The following is a 24,185-nucleotide window of genomic DNA, read 5'->3' on the forward strand; positions in this document are numbered from 1 at the left end:
CGAGTTTAATCGTTTACCGTTTGGCTTAACTAATGCATGTGCCACATTTCAACGTTTAATGAGTGTCGTTTTAAGGGGTCTCAATGATATTTGCTTGTGCTATATTGACGATATTTTGTGTTATGCCGCTAATGAAAATGACCACAATGCAAATTTGAGTGTCGATTGTATCGCGATAAAGTACCGTTTCTTGGATATTTGGTTAGCGATCGTGGTGTCGGTCCCGACCCTGATAAAGTGAGCCCTGTATTGGGTTGGGTTGTTCCCCAATCTGTTTCTGATGTAAGAAGTTTTCTTGGATTGGCTGCGTACTATCGTCGCTTCATTCGAAACTTTGCACAGATCGCTGGTCCATTGCACAAATTGTCAGCAAAGAACAATGAAAATTTTCAATGGACTGACATTCACCAACAGAGCTTTGAGACCTTGAAGTCGCAACTGACAACGGCACCTATTTTGGCATTTCCGCGCGAGGATGGGAAATTCACCTTGGACTGTGATGCAAGCGATGGTGCCATTGGGGCTGTACTGTCTCAGATGCAGGATGGTGTCGAACATGTAATTTCGTATGGAAGTCGAACGCTGAGCAAGGCGGAAAGACGATATTCGACAACTCACAAGGAATTGCTGGCCGTTGTGTATTTTCTAAAGTATTACCGGACTTACCTTCTTGGGCGACCTTGTAGTGTGAGATCGGACCATGCCGCACTTCAATGGATTAGAAATTTGAAGGAGCCTTGTGGACGTGTGGCGAGGTGGCTGGAAACGCTAGGAGCCTATGACTTTACAATCACTCACCGCGCGGGAAAAAAGCACTGCAACGCTGACGCTCTGTCTAGGATACCTGACCGGAAGTCTGTTATGGCTCTTGGTGGTTCCAGCCATGGTCTAGACCTTCGTCAGGCACAGGAGATGGATGGAGAACTGGTTCGGGTGCTTCAATGGCTGAACGTGGGAGAGCGGCCGAAATCATGTGACCTTGATGGAGAGTCAAGGCAACTAAGGGCCTATTGGAACATGTGGGACATGTTAGTCTTAAGGGAAGACGGGGTGGTTTGTAGAAAAAATGAAAGCGATTCTGGCCGTTCTACAGGTCTTGCTAACAATCTTCAGGTCATAGTGCCAACAACAATGAGAAAACAAATTTTGGAAGAGTTTCATGACAAGCCATTGGCTGGACATATGGGCCAACGCCGGACATTAGCCCGCATAAAATTTGGATATTACTGGCCGGGTATGAACGATGATGTCGCCACATATTGCAAATCATGTGAGGTGTGCGAGAGCCGGAAGTCCCCTCAAAAGCAGCGCCGAACACCTATGATACCCAGTAGAGTAGGATACCCAAATGCAAGAATTGGAATCGACGTCGTTGGGCCACTTCCTGAAACGGCCAAAGGTAACAAATACATTCTGGTTATGGTCGATTACTTCACCAAGCATGGAAGAGCGGTTGCTATGCCGAACCAAACAGCTATGTGGCAGAAGCTTTGGTTGTGGAATGGATTTGTGACCAGGGTGTCCCGGAAAGGATCCACAGTGATAGGGGAACTAATTTTTTGTCGGAAGTCTTTCAAGGGGTGTGTTCTGCATTAGGTGCACATCGCACTATGACTTGTAGCTACCATCCCCAATCAAATGGTCTCTGTGAGCGTTTAAACAAAACTATTGGACAAATGTTGTGTTCGAGTGTATCGTCGGACGAAAAATCCTGGGATTTGAAATTACCAATGGTGATGGCCGCATACAATAGCAGTGTGAATGAGACGACTGGGTTCACACCGTTCTTCATGCAACATGGACGCGAAATGAAAATTTCCGTGGATCTCCAGGAAAACGATCCACCTTTGCAAGTTGACTCTAAAACCTACGCGGAGAGGATTCAACGGGACTTGCGTCTGTCGTTCCAGCTAGCTCGACAACATGGGTTTCAACAGCAAAAGAGACAGAAAGCAATTTACGACCAGCGAATACACGGTGCCCCGTTTGCTGTGGGTGACTTGGTGTATTTTCACGAACCTGTGATGCCCAAAGGTCACTGTAAGAAATTCTGGAAACCTTGGGTTGGCCCATTCAAGGTGGTGAAAGTATTAAGTAAATCGACATATCGAATCCAGTCACATGGTTGGGGACGGAGACGATTGCTTGTTAGTTTCGATAAACTAAAGCCTTATTTTTCACGTGGCAATGATGTCGTTGAACACTCGGGGCAACCATCAATGCCAAAAAAGATACCGGATATTGCGGCTGACGAGCCGGAGGTTAGCGACATACCAGAGGAAGGAACTTTGTCGTCGCGGTTATCGCGCGGGGGTCGTCGTGTTTACCCTCCAGGACGTTATGGAGAGTGGGTGTACTATTGAATTGTCCGTTTTTTTCGTTATTGTTCTGTTTGCTTTTCAGTCATTCGCGGGACGCGAAACTAATGGGGAGGGCTCTGTAACGTATGATGTCTATGGTATAAAAATCTTGGTGTCGAGATTATTGTGCGTTATTGGGCCTTGATAAATTGTCGTCGGATGGTATAGTGGTTATCGTGACTATCGTTGTTAATCAGATATTTCACATAAATAAACATTCATTTCTGATTTGGTGACGAACCTTCTGTGGCGAAACATTACACCTGTCATGACTGCTACGAAGTGGATCTTTAGCAAAGTCAGGGAGGAAGGGGCAGCTGTATTAAATTGCACTGCATTATCCACCAACAGGCTCTCTGTGCAAAAGATTTTAAATCTGATCACGTCATAAAACCAGTGACAAAAAGCAATTAATGTCATTCGTTAAGAGCTTTGCGACACCGCCAGTTTCAACAGTTGTTGCTTGGCAGATATGATTTATCACAGAGATGTGAGGTGGCTAAGTCGATGGTCGGCACTTTTCTCTCTTTGAAAGGAGGTTGCACATTTGTTTTGTGTAAAGAGGAACCAATGAAAGAACTATCAGAACCTGCTTGGCTCCCGGATTTAGCTTTTTTGTGGACGTAACGAAACATTTAATTACACTGCATGTCAAACTTCAAGAACGAGATGAAACTGTGAGTCACCTTTGTACTCACCTTAAGGTTTTCCGCACAACAACTTGCGTACAAGTACAAGTATCTTCTCTTTCAAGAGAGTTTTCCAATCGCTTTCCAGATTTTGCAGCACTGAAAAAGGAATTGTTGCTCTTGTAGAAAAACCGACATGTCATAATTCGAAACATTTAAGCTTGATCTTTTTAAACTCTTTTCTTCTCTTTTGCAATTACTCCCCGTCTTCTTGACGCTTTCGCTATTTATCTCGCATGCGTTTTGTCTTTTTACCTGCGCTACTTCTTCTAAGTCTCCTTTGTCGCGTAATCGCAGCAATTGCCTCTTTGTTTCTGCCTCGACTTTGGTTTCTGCCTCGATCTCCCCACACATTTGCGATTCTTTTCTCAAATAGATTATAGTTTTCGGGCTCATAGTCGTTTGGTTTAAGAGATCAGGGCGTTTGACCAGCACAGATCTCGGTTTTGTTTTGACTGGACTTGCAGGCAACATGGTGTCTGACTGGGACTTTCTTGAATTCTACGAGGTACTCAAAATAATTGTTTTTGAAAATATTAATAGCCTACCTTAATTAACCTCGAGTGTCCTTTATCATCACACGTTTAAGGTATCATTCTAAACAGGTATGCTTATCTGAGTTTCAAGTCATAGGCGATGCAACTACATTTCTTAAAAATATTCGAAGGGTTCGGGAAAATGCATTGACCTGAATTTGCATCGAAAAAATTATATGAACTAAAACGATAAGACGTTTTCAATTCACCGAAACAAATATTCTTTGTGAAACGATCGAATACTATATAAAACCAGATGACCTACCAATCGAGCCAACAGTGGTTGCATACAAAATTTGGCCGATTAACATAGATTTTTCTCTATACAAACTTTTATTTTTGAACTGCCACCAAAATCTGTTACTCTAAAAAACGACAAACAAAATAACGATGCTTACTTCTGACGAAAAAAAGTTCGAAGCTGTACGATAAAACGAACAAGAAATCTGGCTTCGTTAGTAACTAATTAGGGGACCAAAAAAACAGCCAGAAAATGTAACAAACCCTCATGTAATTAAAGGTTGGATAATGCGGAGCTGTACCATTAGAATGTATCTAGCGCACCTGTAGTATTAGATGGGACCTAGCGGACCTAGCGCACCTAGCGGACCTAGCGCACCTAGCGCACCTGTAGTATTAGAAGGTACTGTAGTATTAGAAGGTACTTTTTCATTTTCTTTTTTACATACTTTGTTTGTGAATACTTGGTTTTTTCAGAAAACGTTGAACTGTTGTTCACAAGATTTTCAATTATTTCTTCACCGGTTGCACCTTCTTCTTTCAATTGCAAAATGCTTTCCCTTTTAAGTGTTTGGGCATCTCCGTGTGTGTCGTCAATTAGTCGGTTATCTTTTCCACATGATTTTGCAGAGTTCTCTTCTAGGTCGACTTGCTGCTGATCCATGACAATTAACGCACCCCTGTCTACTTTAAAAGTTGTCCCAAACTTTACCCCGTTTGCATTGTCCGGTAAAAATCGCATTTTTTCAAACACAATTTGTTTCTTGGAAACAAGCTTAACGGCTTTAAGAACATCGCCTTTTCTCAAAAATTACTGTCTTGTCAAGAGATATAACGTCATTCATATTCCTGGGAAATTTGTGTTTTCAGATTCGTTGAAAAGTATGTATTTATGTAATATACAAATACACTACCGCTACTCGTCTACAAAACGATAAAGAAAACCAAACTTTCTCGCGGAGAATTGAGGCATCGAAAGTGTTTACAGTAAAAAATTATCGTAACATAGTTCCTTCTTGTCAAAGCAACAACTAATATAAAAACGCACATTAATGTAGTATGCTTGCAGAAATGGGAATAAACGAGTTTACACTATAATAAAAAGTATAAAATGGGAGTTTTTCAGTATTTTCTTTATTGTATCAACAAACGTTTTCTAACTAAAGTTTAGTATCGGAAACCATGTTTGGTAAATTCCCCTAAAGTAAAAGCAATGTAATTTTGTGTCGCACGTTTATCAGTTGTCCAATACAGGATCAAAAACATGTTTTCTAGAGATTTTTGTCCAATATAACGAAAATAAAAAGTGATCGTGTATTATTTTTTTCGTCGTTTATCGTAGGTGATTACGCCCGTTTTCTGTTTTGTTTGTACTTTGTGGAATTATCTCTTTAGTATTTGTTCCTGCTGTGACAACCCTGTACATTTTGAGAATCAAATCTCTAAAACTTGGTCATCCAACTCTGACTTATACCGTCTTCCAAACCGTATTCCTCAACTCATCAGACATCTCCACGAAGTCCACGCTTTAATTCTTTGTTTTTTAGTTGGTATCACGTAACGAAGGAAAAAGCCGGAACACCGCTTCGGTAAAAGAATTCTGCCGGTACGCCGCTCCGGTAGGAATTCAACGGCTGATTTCCGCAGCTGCCGTCTCTCTTGAAATAATAGAGAATAAATAAGCTTTAATATATGCAATTTGAAGACAATGCGCGCTTCTACTCGCAAACTCATTTATTGTTTCTTCGTGTAACAATGCACATATTCGAAACGTCATCCAAGTATACTACGATCTATCACGCAAATATTACAATTGATTGTAATGTTCCTCATAATGTAACAAAGCTTTAAATAACACTCCATACTAAAGAAAATATATCAGGTGGATGACAACAAACACAATTTCAACAAGACGTTTGGAACGACCGAAGTTTCAGCCTTACTGCAACCTGATTCGCCAGAATCGGAAGTAAACATAGGTGTGTTACGTGCAAGTCACGGTACAAAGTTCAACCCCATGCCGTCAATGTGCATTACACGCCCAGTTTGTGCAAGCCAATCGACACGGCTAAGGTAGTAATTCGTATAAACCCGCAAATGATTAAAGAGGTTCGGATATGCTTGTTTGTAACAGTTGCAGGATTTGTGCAGTGGCAAAATATATGTATGGATTTCAATGTGATCATATTTCCTATCGGACAAACGCGTTTTATTCCTTGCAGTATAGCAGCCACTTTTAAGTATTTGTATATAAGTCTTAATATTAAATCTTTATCCTGTAGACTTACAGGTATTCATTTTCAATTGAAATATGGGTTCCTTTTTTCTGGTTCAAGACCCAAGCAAACCTGAAAACAAAACCTTTTACAATGATGACAAGCTACCTCCTTTGCCTGTACCATCAGTGAGTCAAACAGTTGAAAAGTACTTGGATTCCTGCAGAGCCATTCTACCAAAAGAGCAATACGAAAACACCAAACGCATCTGTGACAAGTTTGCAAAACATGAGGCTCCTAGATTGCAACAGAAGCTGCTTGAGAGAGCACAATCACACAAAAACTGGTTGGAGGATTGGTGGCAGGAAAAAGTTTACATGGAAGGGCGCTCCCCATTGCCTTTGGTTAACTTTTCAGGCCCAGGCACATATGTTGAACACTACTGGCCATTCAAAGATGGAACACAAATTGAAAGGTGTGGAGCTGGTACTCATGTATTCATGCAAATGTGGAATCTAGTTCGAAAGGAGCTCATGGCCCCCCATAAGCTATCCAATGGGGCCCCTCTTACTATGCACCAGTTCAGGTATTTGTTTAACACATGCAGAGTGCCACACAATGGCAGAGATAAATTAGTTCACCTCTTTAAAACTGAGGCGGAAGGTGACTCACCAACACACATAATTGTTCTGCGGAAAGGCCACATCTTCAAAATTCCTGGCACAAGTCCAAAGACCGGGGAAATATGTAGTCCTTCAGAATTTGCAAAAATGTTTCAGTATATTTTTGACATCTGTGAAAACAGACCAGAAGGTCAGGGCGTCGCTGCACTTACTGGCATGGCAAGAGATGAATGGGCTGAAGTAAGATCCAGCTTGATCAAACTAGATGAAAAAAATCAGAAGATTTTGTCTGATGTAGAGTCTTCCGTCATTGTAGCAGCTCTTGATGATTGTGTCACTGAGGGCTACACAGATTTGAGTTATGAGGCAATGGCTGGTGAAACCACTCATAGATGGTATGATAAATCATACTCCCAAGCAACCACAAAAAATGGTGCTTCCCTTTGCAATTGTGATCACTCCCCCTTTGATGCTATGGTGATGGTTGCCATGGTGGAGTTTATCACTTTTGTTGTCAAACAACACAAAGGTGATTTCCAGGTGAACATGGCAGAAGCTGACTTCTTTAAACCGGAAGAGCTTATCTTTACACTCAACTCCCACATCAAACAGTCAATCTCTGAAGCAAAAGAACAAATACTCAAAATCCGATCAAACCTTGACATGTGCCAGTTGATTTTTGACAAATTCGGTAAAAAGAACCTGAAGCAACACAAAATCCACCCAGATTTTATGGTGCAGTTGTGTCTGCAGCTGGCGTACATGGCAATTCATGGAAAGCCAGGCCCGACATACGAAACTGCAATGACAAGGCAATTTTACCATGGAAGAACTGAAACATGCCGTACTTGCACACCCGAAGTGGTGGAATTTTGTAGGGCCATGCTGAGCAACCCTACGCCAGACTCACAAGAATACAGAGAGTTATACAAGCTTTTCCTTGCAGCTCACAATAAGTTTGCACCACTTATGGCTGATTGCATGCTTAACAAAGGCTGTGATCGGCACTTGCTTGGTTTACTGCTTATTTGTGTGGAAAATGGCTATGAAATTCCAGAAATATACACTGATGAGGCTTTCAAAATGACTGGAGGAAATGGTAATTTTGTTCTTTCCACCAGCTGTGTTGGTTATTTGCATGCTCAAGGTGGTGTGGCTCCAATGACTGAAGATGGATATGGATTTTTTTATCGGATTAATGATGACAAAATATTTTGCACAATTTGTGCTTTTAATTCCTGCGAGCAAACAAATGCACTAAAACTGAGCAACTACTTTGAGTATTACTTTACTGCTGTGTTACAAATGGTTAATAACTCTATTACTGCAGCAAAAATTTAAAGCATATGCGGCGTTAAAGATAATCCAGTAAAAAAATTTATGTTTATAATTTGCTTTGATTTTATTTGTGAGTAGCATGTATATTTGCAATGTGTATTATAATTTACAGTTTGGTGTTATATTTCTTGAACGTTCAGCTAAACAATGCAATCGCTTTTTAACAAAAACCTGTACCTCTCTGTGAATGACGACATTTCATATATGCAATAAAAAAAGTTTCTTTAATTTTTTGGGAATGGAAATAGAAATTGAAGTGGAAGATAAAGTGTTTATCTCAAGTGCACTAAAAATAAAGTGTAATACATCATAATACTACATTTCCAACATAACATCACAAAATAAAAAAAAATTATCTGGCTCAGTGGTAGCACACAAAGGTTGAAAACCAATAAATGCGTCACATTCAACGCATTGAAAAAATTTGAATGCAATTTTGTCTTGATCACACCACACACTGTTCAGTGTTATTGCTCCTTCTTTATAGTTGAGCTCTCTAAATCCTGTAGCATTGGTACCACTGACATTAACAGAATATATTTTTTTGAATTTTGGAAAGTGTGTAAGAATATATTTGTAAGTGTTGGTGATTTTTTCCTCTTTGGCTAAAACTGTAGCCAGTTTTTCACAGCACACCTTACACTTCAGTTGCTTTGATGCTGTGGTTTTCTTCTCCTTTGGGGCATGATTTTTTCTTCTGGTCTTTGTTTGAAACATTTCACAAGAATCTGGGTTGTTTGATGGGTCATTACTTTCATGTTGCTTGTCTTGAGCAGCAGCAGCATCAAAGTTAATTGACATTTTGCACTTTTTGGCCAGTTGTTCTGAAATGGTTGGTTTCCTTGTAACGGACAAGTTTTTTCGTTTTGATGAAGTGCTTGGAAATATTGAGCTAAAATCATCATCTTCCTCACAGTCATCCAAAATCTCTGGAGACTCAGGAATAATTATAACCTTGTTTGTTTTCTTTGGTGTTTCAACGTAAATTATGTCCGGCATCTCGTCTTTCTCCAGTGTTTTTGTGTCTGATTTATAGTTCTTTTCAGTTTTTTTTATTGTTTTCTTAAATGCTTTGCCAATGGGTGTTTGATCTTTAAGGAGTGCTTTACTACATGATGCCCCATTTGAGCTGTCTGTTGTTGTTTGTGTGGATGTATTATTAATTGCACCTAAAAAGGATGTATATGACATATCGGGTTCAACTAGATTTCCATTTTCCCTACTTTGCTGAGCCTTGCAGAAGCCAGTCAGAGATGAGCTGACCAAAGAAAACGTAGTGTAATTTTTGACTTTCTGTCGAACCCACTTTGACAGGCCTTTGCAGTACATTTTTTTCGGGTTCGAACAAAATCTATTATCCACTATTATCAAAGCTCCCCAGTCATTCCGATGACGTATGCAGCGACCAAGGGCCTGGTTGAGAGCTCTATATGCTTGTATTTCATACCAGTCTCCTCCTGTAAGAAGTCCCTTTTCCTTACAGTTCATGTCATTGTATTTGCGCTTCAGCTCAACTTGTTTGTCTTTGAAATTTGGGAAGGGTATTCCTACTGTTATAACTGCCCTTGCATTGCTGTCTGAAAAGTCCAAGCCTTCACTAACTTTTCCTCTGCAAACTGCAAGCAAGAGAGCTCCAGTTATACTGAATTGAGGGTCGGGAGTGACAGAGGCATAAAATGTTTCAAGAATTTCATCAAAACTTCTTTTGTTTCTTCCATGAGGTTCCATAAATACGTGCTTTTTTGACTTATCAAGTCCCAAACCCCTGTGTTTCTCCACCGCTCGGTTACTTTCTCCAGTATCTTGTAGCTTGAAACACAGGACCCCATTGGGAATAATCTCACACACACTATTGACAAGCCTACCAAGCTCATCTTGAAATTCATAACTGTTAGTATTTTGGTATGTGGCTTGAAGCTGGTGACCTCCGGGACCAGTTCCAACAGATCCAACCCATACTTGTGAGTCTGGTATAACATGTGGTGCCTCCAAGCGGATGGGAAACTTGAGTCCAAGTTCAGAAGAAAACGATGACATTGGGGAAAGGGTACCAGAAGTAAGCACCACAGTTCTAGTGCGTTCCAAAAAGCTAAATGAGACTGCAGGGTTTAAGCACCAAAAATGAAGTTTAACACTGTAATGTTTCGATGGGCGCTTGTTGATGGATACCCAACCATCTCTTGACCTGCGCGGTGGAGGAATCCCAAACTCACTGCTACGAACAAGGGTAATCCTGTAATCAGGTGCATATTTTTGTGATACCACAAACAGGTTTGCAAGCACCTGAAACAAGCCACCTAACAAAGCTTTGCTCGCAGAGTGCATCACAGGTGGATTTTCCTCCTCACTTTCACTGGTATCTGTGGCATCTTGAAAGCTTTTACTCAATAATGGCAAGGTGTCAGCGGTGATACCCCATTCCTCAAAATGTTCAAGAAATTCAGAGCCTTGAAACCACTGGTTCCCCCATCAAACAGCATCCGAGACGCGCACCTTTTGTGCATCGAAAAAGGATTGATGAGATGGTGGAAAAAATGTTGCGCTTGGGTGTGATTTCCCCCAGTGCTTCCAGTTGGAGTTCACCTGTCGTTTTGGTGCAAAAGTCAGACGGGTCGTACCGCTTTTGTGTGGACTACCGGAGGCTCAACGATGTGACCGTGAAAGATTCGTTTCCGCTTCCTCGGATTGATGACACCCTGGACGTTTTGGGTGGTGCGAAGTTTTTCTCTACATTGGATTTAACTTCAGGTTATCACCAGGTGGCTATGTGCGAAGAGGACAAACACAAAACCGCCTTTGCCACTCACAATGGTTTGTACGAGTTTAATCGTTTACCGTTTGGCTTAACTAATGCATGTGCCACATTTCAACGTTTAATGAGTGTCGTTTTAAGGGGTCTCAATGATATTTGCTTGTGCTATATTGACGATATTTTGTGTTATGCCGCTAATGAAAATGACCACAATGCCAATTTGAGCAAAGTTTTGTGCCGCCTTAAGCGTGCTGGACTAAAACTTAAACCGTCTAAGTGTCGATTGTATCGCGATAAAGTACCGTTTCTTGGATATTTGGTTAGCGATCGTGGTGTCGGTCCCGACCCTGATAAAGTGAGCCCTGTATTGGGTTGGGTTGTTCCCCAATCTGTTTCTGATGTAAGAAGTTTTCTTGGATTGGCTGCGTACTATCGTCGCTTCATTCGAAACTTTGCACAGATCGCTGGTCCATTGCACAAATTGTCAGCAAAGAACAATGAAAATTTTCAATGGACTGACATTCACCAACAGAGCTTTGAGACCTTGAAGTCGCAACTGACAACGGCACCTATTTTGGCATTTCCGCGCGAGGATGGGAAATTCACCTTGGACTGTGATGCAAGCGATGGTGCCATTGGGGCTGTACTGTCTCAGATGCAGGATGGTGTCGAACATGTAATTTCGTATGGAAGTCGAACGCTGAGCAAGGCGGAAAGACGATATTCGACAACTCACAAGGAATTGCTGGCCGTTGTGTATTTTCTAAAGTATTACCGGACTTACCTTCTTGGGCGACCTTGTAGTGTGAGATCGGACCATGCCGCACTTCAATGGATTAGAAATTTGAAGGAGCCTTGTGGACGTGTGGCGAGGTGGCTGGAAACGCTAGGAGCCTATGACTTTACAATCACTCACCGCGCGGGAAAAAAGCACTGCAACGCTGACGCTCTGTCTAGGATACCTGACCGGAAGTCTGTTATGGCTCTTGGTGGTTCCAGCCATGGTCTAGACCTTCGTCAGGCACAGGAGATGGATGGAGAACTGGTTCGGGTGCTTCAATGGCTGAACGTGGGAGAGCGGCCGAAATCATGTGACCTTGATGGAGAGTCAAGGCAACTAAGGGCCTATTGGAACATGTGGGACATGTTAGTCTTAAGGGAAGACGGGGTGGTTTGTAGAAAAAATGAAAGCGATTCTGGCCGTTCTACAGGTCTTGCTAACAATCTTCAGGTCATAGTGCCAACAACAATGAGAAAACAAATTTTGGAAGAGTTTCATGACAAGCCATTGGCTGGACATATGGGCCAACGCCGGACATTAGCCCGCATAAAATTTGGATATTACTGGCCGGGTATGAACGATGATGTCGCCACATATTGCAAATCATGTGAGGTGTGCGAGAGCCGGAAGTCCCCTCAAAAGCAGCGCCGAACACCTATGATACCCAGTAGAGTAGGATACCCAAATGCAAGAATTGGAATCGACGTCGTTGGGCCACTTCCTGAAACGGCCAAAGGTAACAAATACATTCTGGTTATGGTCGATTACTTCACCAAGCATGGAAGAGCGGTTGCTATGCCGAACCAAACAGCTATGTGGCAGAAGCTTTGGTTGTGGAATGGATTTGTGACCAGGGTGTCCCGGAAAGGATCCACAGTGATAGGGGAACTAATTTTTTGTCGGAAGTCTTTCAAGGGGTGTGTTCTGCATTAGGTGCACATCGCACTATGACTTGTAGCTACCATCCCCAATCAAATGGTCTCTGTGAGCGTTTAAACAAAACTATTGGACAAATGTTGTGTTCGAGTGTATCGTCGGACGAAAAATCCTGGGATTTGAAATTACCAATGGTGATGGCCGCATACAATAGCAGTGTGAATGAGACGACTGGGTTCACACCGTTCTTCATGCAACATGGACGCGAAATGAAAATTTCCGTGGATCTCCAGGAAAACGATCCACCTTTGCAAGTTGACTCTAAAACCTACGCGGAGAGGATTCAACGGGACTTGCGTCTGTCGTTCCAGCTAGCTCGACAACATGGGTTTCAACAGCAAAAGAGACAGAAAGCAATTTACGACCAGCGAATACACGGTGCCCCGTTTGCTGTGGGTGACTTGGTGTATTTTCACGAACCTGTGATGCCCAAAGGTCACTGTAAGAAATTCTGGAAACCTTGGGTTGGCCCATTCAAGGTGGTGAAAGTATTAAGTAAATCGACATATCGAATCCAGTCACATGGTTGGGGACGGAGACGATTGCTTGTTAGTTTCGATAAACTAAAGCCTTATTTTTCACGTGGCAATGATGTCGTTGAACACTCGGGGCAACGATCAATGCCAAAAAAGATACCGGATATTGCGGCTGACGAGCCGGAGGTTAGCGACATACCAGAGGAAGGAACTTTGTCGTCGCGGTTATCGCGCGGGGGTCGTCGTGTTTACCCTCCAGGACGTTATGGAGAGTGGGTGTACTATTGAATTGTCCGTTTTTTTCGTTATTGTTCTGTTTGCTTTTCAGTCATTCGCGGGACGCGAAACTAATGGGGAGGGCTCTGTAACGTATGATGTCTATGGTATAAAAATCTTGGTGTCGAGATTATTGTGCGTTATTGGGCCTTGATAAATTGTCGTCGGATGGTATAGTGGTTATCGTGACTATCGTTGTTAATCAGATATTTCACATAAATAAACATTCATTTCTGATTTGGTGACGAACCTTCTGTGGCGAAACATTACACCTGTCATGACTGCTACGAAGTGGATCTTTAGCAAAGTCAGGGAGGAAGGGGCAGCTGTATTAAATTGCACTGCATTATCCACCAACAGGCTCTCTGTGCAAAAGATTTTAAATCTGATCACGTCATAAAACCAGTGACAAAAAGCAATTAATGTCATTCGTTAAGAGCTTTGCGACACCGCCAGTTTCAACAGTTGTTGCTTGGCAGATATGATTTATCACAGAGATGTGAGGTGGCTAAGTCGATGGTCGGCACTTTTCTCTCTTTGAAAGGAGGTTGCACATTTGTTTTGTGTAAAGAGGAACCAATGAAAGAACTATCAGAACCTGCTTGGCTCCCGGATTTAGCTTTTTTGTGGACGTAACGAAACATTTAATTACACTGCATGTCAAACTTCAAGAACGAGATGAAACTGTGAGTCACCTTTGTACTCACCTTAAGGTTTTCCGCACAACAACTTGCGTACAAGTACAAGTATCTTCTCTTTCAAGAGAGTTTTCCAATCGCTTTCCAGATTTTGCAGCACTGAAAAAGGAATTGTTGCTCTTGTAGAAAAATCGACATGTCATAATTCGAAACATTTAAGCTTGATCTTTTTAAACTCTTTTCTTCTCTTTTGCAATTACTCCCCGTCTTCTTGACGCTTTCGCTATTTATCTCGCATGCGTTTTGTCTTTTTACCTGCGCTACTTCTTCTAAGTCTCCTTTGTCGCGTAATCGCAGCAATTGCCTCTTTGTTTCTGCCTCGACTTTGGTTTCTGCCTCGATCTCCCCACACATTTGCGATTCTTTTCTCAAATAGATTATAGTTTTCGGGCTCATAGTCGTTTGGTTTAAGAGATCAGGGCGTTTGACCAGCACAGATCTCGGTTTTGTTTTGACTGGACTTGCAGGCAACATGGTGTCTGACTGGGACTTTCTTGAATTCTACGAGGTACTCAAAATAATTGTTTTTGAAAATATTAATAGCCTACCTTAATTAACCTCGAGTGTCCTTTATCATCACACGTTTAAGGTATCATTCTAAACAGGTATGCTTATCTGAGTTTCAAGTCATAGGCGATGCAACTACATTTCTTAAAAATATTCGAAGGGTTCGGGAAAATGCATTGACCTGAATTTGCATCGAAAAAATTATATGAACTAAAACGATAAGACGTTTTCAATTCACCGAAACAAATATTCTTTGTGAAACGATCGAATACTATATAAAACCAGATGACCTACCAATCGAGCCAACAGTGGTTGCATACAAAATTTGGCCGATTAACATAGATTTTTCTCTATACAAACTTTTATTTTTGAACTGCCACCAAAATCTGTTACTCTAAAAAACGACAAACAAAATAACGATGCTTACTTCTGACGAAAAAAAGTTCGAAGCTGTACGATAAAACGAACAAGAAATCTGGCTTCGTTAGTAACTAATTAGGGGACCAAAAAAACAGCCAGAAAATGTAACAAACCCTCATGTAATTAAAGGTTGGATAATGCGGAGCTGTACCATTAGAATGTATCTAGCGCACCTGTAGTATTAGATGGGACCTAGCGGACCTAGCGCACCTAGCGGACCTAGCGCACCTAGCGCACCTGTAGTATTAGAAGGTACTGTAGTATTAGAAGGTACTTTTTCATTTTCTTTTTTACATACTTTGTTTGTGAATACTTGGTTTTTTCAGAAAACGTTGAACTGTTGTTCACAAGATTTTCAATTATTTCTTCACCGGTTGCACCTTCTTCTTTCAATTGCAAAATGCTTTCCCTTTTAAGTGTTTGGGCATCTCCGTGTGTGTCGTCAATTAGTCGGTTATCTTTTCCACATGATTTTGCAGAGTTCTCTTCTAGGTCGACTTGCTGCTGATCCATGACAATTAACGCACCCCTGTCTACTTTAAAAGTTGTCCCAAACTTTACCCCGTTTGCATTGTCCGGTAAAAATCGCATTTTTTCAAACACAATTTGTTTCTTGGAAACAAGCTTAACGGCTTTAAGAACATCGCCTTTTCTCAAAAATTACTGTCTTGTCAAGAGATATAACGTCATTCATATTCCTGGGAAATTTGTGTTTTCAGATTCGTTGAAAAGTATGTATTTATGTAATATACAAATACACTACCGCTACTCGTCTACAAAACGATAAAGAAAACCAAACTTTCTCGCGGAGAATTGAGGCATCGAAAGTGTTTACAGTAAAAAATTATCGTAACATAGTTCCTTCTTGTTAAAGCAACAACTAATATAAAAACGCACATTAATGTAGTATGCTTGCAGAAATGGGCATAAATGAGTTTACACTATAACAAAAAGTATAAAATGGGAGTTTTTCAGTATTTTCTTTATTGTATTAACAAACTTTTTTTAACTAAAGTTTAGTATCGGAAACCATGTTTGGTATATTCCCCTTATATATTTGGTATATATAAGTAAAAGCAATGTAATTTTGTGTCGCACGTTTATCAGTTGTCCAATACAGGATCAAAAACATGTTTTCTAGAGATTTTTGTCCAATATAACGAAAATAAAAAGTGATCATGGATTGTTTTTTTTTCGTCGTTCATCATAGGTGATTACGCCCGTTTTCTGTTTTGTTTGTACTTTGTGGAATTATCTCTTTAGTATTTGTTCCTGTTGTGACAACCTTGCACATTTTGAGAATCAAATCTCTAAAACTTGGTCATCCAACTCTGACTTATACCGTCTTCCTTAACTCATCAGACATCTCCACGAGGTCCACGCTTTAATTCTTCTTTGTTTTTTAGTTGGTATCACGTAACGAAAGAAAAGGCCGGAACACCGCTTCGGTAAAATAATTCTGCCGGTACGCCGCTCCGGTAGGAATTCAACGGCTGATTTCCGCAGCTGCCGTCTCTCTTGAAATAATAGAGAATAAATAAGCTTTAATATATGCAATTTGAAGACAATGCGCGCTTCTACTCGCAAACTCATTTATTGTTTCGTCGTGTAACAATGCATATATTCAACACGTCATCCAAGTATACTACGATCTATCACGCAAATATTACAATCAATTGTAATGTTCCTCATAATGTAACAAAGCTTTAAATAACACTCCATACTAAAGAAAATATATCAGGTGGATGACGACAAACACAATTTCAACAAGACGTTTGGAACGACCGAAGTTTCAGCCTTACTGCAACCTGATTCGCCAGAATCGGAAGTAAACATAGGTGCGTTACGTGCAAGTCACGGTACAAAGTTCAACCCCATGCCGTCAATGTGCATTACACGCCCAGTTTGTGCAAGCCAATCGACACGGCTAAGGTAGTAATTCGTATAAACCCGCAAATGATTAAAGAGGTTCGGATATGCTTGTTTGTAACAGTTGCAGGATTTGTGCAGTGGCAAAATATATGTATGGATTTCAATGTGATCATATTTCCTATCGGACAAACGCGTTTTATTCCTTGCAGTATAGCAGCCACTTTTAAGTATTTGTATATAAGTCTTAATATTAAATCTTTATCCTGTAGACTTACAAGCATTCATTTTCAATTGAAATATGGGTTCCTTTTTTCTGGTTCAAGACCCAAGCAAACCTGAAAACAAAACCTTTTACAATGATGACAAGCTACCTCCTTTGCCTGTACCATCAGTGAGTCAAACAGTTGAAAAGTACTTGGATTCCTGCAGAGCAATTCTACCAAAAGAGCAATATGAAAACACCAAACGCATCTGTGACAAGTTTGCAAAACATGAGGCTCCTAGATTGCAACAGAAGCTGCTTGAGAGAGCACAATCACACAAAAACTGGTTGGAGGATTGGTGGCAGGAAAAAGTTTACATGGAAGGGCGCTCCCCATTGCCTTTGGTTAACTTTTCAGGCCCAGGCACATATGTTGAACACTACTGGCCATTCAAAGATGGATCACAAATTGAAAGGTGTGGAGCTGGTACTCATGTATTCATGCAATTGTGGAATCTAGTTCGAAAGGAGCTCATGGCCCCCCATAAGCTATCCAATGGGGCCCCTCTTACTATGCACCAGTTCAGGTATTTGTTTAACACATGCAGAGTGCCACACAATGGCAGAGATAAATTAGTTCACCTCTTTAAAACTGAGGCGGAAGGTGACTCACCAACACACATAGTTGTTCTGCGGAAAGGCCACATCTTCAAAATTCCCGGCACAAGTCCAAAGACTGGGGAAATATGTAGTCCTTCAGAATTTGCAAAAATGTTCAAGTACATTTTTGACATTTGTGAAAACAAACCAGAAGGTCAGGGCGTCGCTGCCCTTACTGGTATGGCAAGAGATGAATGGGCTGAAGTAAGATCCAGCTTGATCAAACTAGATGAAAAAAATCAGAAGATTTTGTCTGATGTAGAGTCTTCCGTCATTGTAGCAGCTCTTGATGATTGTGTCACTGAGGGCTACACAGATTTGAGTTATGAGGCAATGGCTGGTGAAACCACTCATAGATGGTATGATAAATCATACTCCCAAGCAACCACAAAAAATGGTGCTTCCCTTTGCAATTGTGATCACTCCCCCTTTGATGCTATGGTGATGGTTGCCATGGTGGAGTTTATCACTTTTGTTGTCAAACAACACAAAGGTGATTTCCAGGTGAACATGGCAGAAGCTGACTTCTTTAAACCGGAAGAGCTTATCTTTACACTCAACTCCCACATCAACCAGTCAATCTCTGAAGCAAAAGAACAAATACTCAAAATCCGATCAAACCTTGACATGTGCCAGTTGATTTTTGACAAATTCGGTAAAAAGAACCTGAAGCAACACAAAATCCACCCAGATTTTATGGTGCAGTTGTGTCTGCAGCTGGCGTACATGGCAATTCATGGAAAGCCAGGCCCGACATACGAAACTGCAATGACAAGGCAATTTTACCATGGAAGAACTGAAACATGCCGTACTTGCACACCCGAAGTGGTGGAATTTTGTAGGGCCATGCTGAGCAACCCTACGCCAGACTCACAAGAATACAGAGAGTTATACAAGCTTTTCCTTGCAGCTCACAATAAGTTTGCACCACTTATGGCTGATTGCATGCTTAACAAAGGCTGTGATCGGCACTTGCTTGGTTTACTGCTTATTTGTGTGGAAAATGGCTATGAAATTCCAGAAATATACACTGATGAGGCATTCAAAATGACTGGGGGAAATGGTAATTTTGTTCTTTCCACCAGCTGTGTTGGTTATTTGCATGCTCAAGGTGGTGTGGCTCCAATGACTGAAGATGGATATGGATTTTTTTATCGGATTAATGATGATAAAATATTTTACACAATTTGTGCTTTTAATTCCTGTGAGCAAACAAATGCACTAAAATTGAGCAACTACCTTGAGTATTACTTTACTGCTGTGTTACAAATGGTTAATAACTCTATTTCTGCAGCAAAAATTTAAAGCATATGCAGCATTAAAGATAACCCAGTTCATCAAAAAAAAATTTATGTTTATAATTTACTTTTGATTTTATTTGTGAGTAGCATGTATATTTGCAATGAGTATCATAATTTACAGTTTGGTGTTATATTTCTTGAACGTTCAACTAAACAATGCAATCGCTTTTTAACAAAAACCTGTACCTCTCTTTCTCTGTGAATGACAACATTTCATACATGCAATAAAAAAAGTTTCTTTAATTTTTTTGGAATGGAAATAGAAATTGAAGTGAAAGATAAAGTGTTTATCTCAATTGCACTAAAAATAAAGTGTAATACATCATAATACTACATTTCCAATATAACATCACAAAATAAAAAAAAATTATCTGGCTCAGTGGTAGCACACAAAGGTTGAAAACCAATAAATGCGTCACATTCAACGCATTGAAAAAATTTAAATGCAATTTTGTCTTGATCACACCACACACTGTTCAGTGTTATTGCTCCTTCTTTATAGTTGAGCTCTCTAAATCCTGTAGCATTGGTATCACTGACATTAACAGAATATATTTTTTTGAATTTTGGAAAGTGTGTAAGAATATATTTGTAAGTGTTGGTAACTTTTTCCTCTTTGGCTAAAACTGTAGCCAGTTTTTCACAGCAAACCTTACACTTCAGTTGCTTTGATGGGGTGGTTTTCTTCTCCTTTGGGGCATGTTTTTTTCTTCTGGTCTTTGTTTGAAACATTTCACAAGAATCTGGGTTGTTTGATTGGTCATTACTTTCATGTTGCTTGTCTTGAGCAGCAGCAGCATCAAAGTTAATTGACATTTTGCACTTTTTGGCCAGTTGTTCTGAAATGGTTGGTTTCCTTGTAACGGACAAGCTTTTTCGCTTTGATGAAGTGCTTGGAAATAATGAGCTGAAATCATCATCTTCCTCACAGTCATCCAAAATCTCTGGAGACTCAGGAATAATTATAACCTTGTTTGTTTTCTTTGGTGTTTCAACGTAAATTATGTCCGGCATGTCGTCTTTCTCCAGTGTTTTTGTGTCTGATTTATAGTTCTTCTTTTCAGTTGTTTTTATTGCTTTCTTAAATGCTTTGCCAATGGGTGTTTGATCTTTAAGGAGTGCTTTACTACATGATGCCCCATTTGAGCTGTCTGTTGTTGTTTGTGTGGATGTATTATTAATTGCACCGAAAAAGGATGTATATGACATATCCGGTTCAACCAGATTTTCATTTTCCCTACTTTGCTGAGCCTTGCAGAAGCCAGTCAAAGATGAGCTGACCAAAGAAAACGTAGTGTAATTTTTGACTTTCTGTCGAACCCACTTTGACAGGCCTTTGCAGTACTTTTTAGGGTTTGAACAAAATCTGTTATCCACTATTATCAAAGCTCCCCAGTCATTCCGATGACGTATGCAGCGACCAAGGGCCTGGTTGAGAGCTCTATATGCTTGTATTTCATACCAGTCTCCTCCTGTAAGGAGCCCCTTTTCCTTACAGTTCATGTCATTGTATTTGCGCTTTAGTTCAACTTGTTTGTCTTTGAAATTTGGGAAGGGTATTCCTACAGTTATAACTGCCCTGGCATTGCTGTCTGAAAAGTCCAAGCCTTCACTAACTTTTCCTCTGCAAACCGCAAGCAAGAGAGCTCCAGTTATACTGAATTGAGGGTCGGGCGTGACAGAGGCATAAAATGTTTCAAGAATTTCATCAAAACTTCTTTTGTTTCTTCCATGAGGTTCCATAAATACATGCTTTCTTTGACTTATCAAGTCCCAAACCCCTGTGTTTCTCCACCGCTCAGTTACTTTCTCCAGTATCTTGTAGCTTGAAACAAAACACAGGACCCCGTTGGGAATAATCTCACACACGCTATTGACAAGCCTACCAAGCTCATCTTGAAATTCGTAACTGTTAGTATTTTGGTATGTGGCTTGAAGCTGGTGACCTCCGGGACCAGTTCCAACAGATCCAACCCATACTTGTGAGTCTGGTATAACATGTGGTGCCTCCAAGCGGATGGGAAACTTAAGTCCAAGTTCAGAAGAAAACGATGACATTGGGGAAAGGGTACCAGAAGTAAGCACAACAGTTCTAGTGCGTTCCAAAAAGCTAAATGAGACTGCAGGGTTTAAGCACCAAAAATGAAGTTTAACACTGTAATGTTTCGATGGGCGCTTGTTGATGGATACCCAACCATCTCTTGACCTGCGTGGTGGAGGAATCCCAAACTCACTGCTACGAACAAGGGTAATCCTGTAATCAGGTGCATATTTTTGCGACACCACAAACAGGTTAGCAAGCACCTGAAACAAGCCACCCAACAAAGCTTTGCTCGCAGAGTGCATCACAGGTGGATTTTCCTCCTCACTTTCACTGGTATCTGTGGCATCTTGAAAGCTTTTACTCAATAATGGCAAGGTGTCAGCGGTGATACCCCATTCCTCAAAATGTTCAAGAAATTCAGAGCCAACCCACACACGAGACCAAATCTCAAATCCAGACTCTGAAAGACTGGACAAGTTGCCCTGCATCCACTGCCCAACTTTAGTGCATAACAAGTGAAGGCATTTATGCTCATCAACTTTGATACATTCAGCTATCAAATGGTCTATATCAGCTAATGTGTTTACAAGGTCTATTTCATTAACTGTGAAGCTAGCTGCTTCACGGGCACTGTCTTCCACATTATGGGCTTCATCTAGTATTACTATTTGATCTGTTAAGTTAATACTCATCTGGTCACGGATGGAAGGATCAATGAGGTAGTTGTAAGGACAAAATATGATCGATGACATATTAATCAGTTCTCTGGTGCTGTAGTATGGACAAGCTTTAACTCTATTTCCCAGCTTAACGAGATCTTCCAAATCCCAGGCTGTAGTTAATCCACAGCTTCGTAGATGATCATGTGTTTTCATCCTTTGTACGTTTTGGTAATAGACACAGTGACTACCCAGCAGTTCCTCGTGAGTTCCTTTTCTGAGCTCTTGACAGCCATCGTTTTTGTTTTTTGATGCCATGTTGATTGGGTGGATGCAGGAATGTTCTCTGCTAGACAGTATTGTCATGTTAACCGACTTGTATGCAGTGCGAGCAAGTTCATGAGTAATTTGGGCTATTTGTTTATGGGTCCTTGTCCCAAACCATATTTTTGGAACTTCATTTTTCATTTCATCCATGTCTCCGCAGCCTGAACAGTTGTCTTCCTCTTCACTTTCATTTTGGTTGTGATTGTGAAGGGCATCAAGTTTGCTTTTATGGTCCTGTTGCCAGGCAAGTGATGAGCAAAGCAGAGCCAAGCTTTTTCCACTTCCAGTTGGACTCTCCAGCAGGCAATGTTTGCTGTTTTGAAGCCCTTTCATAATCATGCTCATTAGGGAGAGTTGAGAAGGATAAGGTTTAAATGGGAATTGGACTTCTACCCCGCTTATCATAAACTTACTTTGTGGAACAGTTGCACTAGACATCCTTCTGATCTCGTCCAGAAGATTAGCACACAAAAATTTGTCAACAACAAGATTTTGGTAAATGCAATAAAAACATACTTCAACATAAATTTTCCTGTGAAAAGTTTTAAACAAAAAAATTATATACCTTGAACTCGACTAAATCAACAAAATGTTCATGTGATTATCAAATTACCGCTAGACTGGCATCGCAACACATTAACACGGAAAAATACGACACAAGCTGGTTTATGGAATAAACACATAATTCGACATATACAATCCTGTGAAAAGGTTTCAAACAAAAATATGAATACCGCAATTTCGAAACACGTACATTGAATTGCGCCGCATCAAAATGTTTATGTTTCCATCAGACTGGTTTGGCTTCGCAACAGAACAGATTACGCGGGAAAGTTATGACGCAATCATCAACTTGATATATAGTTTTACATGTCACCTCTTGTTAGTGACTTGGCAAACAACAAGTTTTTTTAAGGTACTTGAAACAGCTGCAAATTTGTCACAATATTTGTCCATGAGCCGAGTTTCAGCAAAACATTATTGCGTCATAGAGAGGCAAGTTTTGTTGAAGGGGAAAAACCGTAGAACGTGACTAACCTATTATTTTTCGAAAGCACCGTATATTTTTGGTATTGTTGGCCAATGGTCTTTTAGATAATAAATGGTTAACATATCATCAATCAGAATGTTTATTAAACAAGGAACATGTTTATTTTGTCTAATTTTAAAAATGATTTGATTAAAGGGACTACAAAACATTAACCTGTAAAATTTATTTTGCATTCCAGAAATTACACCACAATAAGAACCGATTTTATAAACATGACAGATCGAATTGCAGCAGAAATTAAAAATCGCATTGTACTGTATCCTGATTTTCCAAAGCCGGGCGTTGAGTTTAAAGACATATTTCCTCTGTTTCAACAACCAAGTTTGTGTGATAAGGTCATCCAACTCTTTCGGGGGGAATTAGAAGAAAAACACAAAGGAATAAAAATCGATGCTGTTTTGGGATTGGATGCAAGGGGATTCCTTTTTGCGCCACCACTTGCTGCCCAACTCGGGGCAGTGTTCGTCCCAGTTCGCAAGAAGGGAAAACTACCAGGAAAGGTTGTTTCCACCACCTACTCACTGGAGTATGGAGAGGATTCAATGGAAATTCAAGAAATGGCATTGAAAGCTGGACAGAATGTAGTGATTGTGGATGATCTGTTCGCAACAGGGGGCACTATGGCGGCTGCTTGCAAGCTTGTGGAGAAGCTAAGTGTGAATGTAGTTGAATGTCAGGTAGTTGTTGAGCTCACTGGACTGGAGGGAAGGAAAAAACTTGGCAATAATACTCTATACTCCATTGTCCAGTATAAGTTTTGAGCATGCTACATGGTTTTTGTATTCTGCAAACAAGTTTTATTTTATGCACTGTGTGGCATTGGTAAAAAGACCTTAATTAGTGTCAAAATTATTGATGTGCATCAATGTTTTCTTACAAGCACTCTGTTTTTTTTGGTTTAATTGGATGTTGCAATATTTCCATGTACAGGTTACAAGTTCCACCAATAAACTTTCATTACAAATTTACCTAACTTGGGAACCCCATTCCAAAGTTACCTGTATTTTATGTAATGCATTAAGTTTGGCATGTTTTTAAAATAAAATGATTTAAAGCATGTTTCATGTATGTCCTTGTTTTCCGCATTAGTGCAGTGATTCCCAACCTTTTTGTGGTTGCATACTACTTGGAGGTACAACAATTTTGACGTGTACCACCCAGCTGTGAATGTTGCAAAGCAAACTAGAGGATGAAGTACCACCAGTTGGGAAACACTGCACT

General features: G+C 40.4%; 3 protein-coding genes and 2 pseudogenes across 4 annotated transcripts; 3 read left to right on the forward strand and 2 right to left on the reverse strand.

Annotated features, from left to right (window-relative positions):
* Positions 1–5,126: 5,126 nt before the first annotated feature.
* LOC145911316 (peroxisomal carnitine O-octanoyltransferase-like) lies at positions 5,127–8,222 on the forward strand. Its single transcript, XM_082998620.1, has 2 exons — positions 5,127–5,804; positions 6,108–8,222. The coding sequence occupies exon 2, from the start codon at positions 6,137–6,139 to the stop codon at positions 8,003–8,005; it is 1,869 nt and encodes a 622-aa protein (XP_082854746.1). The 5' UTR covers positions 5,127–5,804; positions 6,108–6,136; the 3' UTR covers positions 8,006–8,222.
* On the reverse strand, positions 8,214–10,506 carry LOC145910877 (Fanconi anemia group J protein homolog; annotated as a pseudogene).
* Positions 10,507–16,598: 6,092 nt separating this feature from the next.
* Positions 16,599–19,099, forward strand: LOC145911466 (peroxisomal carnitine O-octanoyltransferase pseudogene; annotated as a pseudogene). Its single transcript, XR_014403240.1, has 2 exons — positions 16,599–16,686; positions 16,990–19,099. The product of XR_014403240.1 is annotated as a peroxisomal carnitine O-octanoyltransferase pseudogene (transcript).
* A 114-nt stretch (positions 19,100–19,213) lies between these two features.
* LOC145910881 (Fanconi anemia group J protein homolog) lies at positions 19,214–22,440 on the reverse strand. The gene has a single exon (XM_082998095.1). It carries the CDS (start codon positions 22,349–22,351, stop codon positions 19,214–19,216), a length of 3,138 nt encoding a protein of 1,045 aa, XP_082854221.1. The 5' UTR covers positions 22,352–22,440.
* Positions 22,441–23,146: 706 nt separating this feature from the next.
* LOC145912218 (adenine phosphoribosyltransferase-like) lies at positions 23,147–24,021 on the forward strand. Its single transcript, XM_082999629.1, has one exon. The coding sequence runs from the start codon at positions 23,177–23,179 to the stop codon at positions 23,723–23,725; it is 549 nt and encodes a 182-aa protein (XP_082855755.1). The 5' UTR covers positions 23,147–23,176; the 3' UTR covers positions 23,726–24,021.
* Positions 24,022–24,185: the final 164 nt, after the last annotated feature.

This window comes from Ascidia mentula, chromosome 8 (assembly GCF_947561715.1).
Source record: "Ascidia mentula chromosome 8, kaAscMent1.1, whole genome shotgun sequence".
Lineage (NCBI taxonomy): Eukaryota > Metazoa > Chordata > Ascidiacea > Phlebobranchia > Ascidiidae > Ascidia > Ascidia mentula.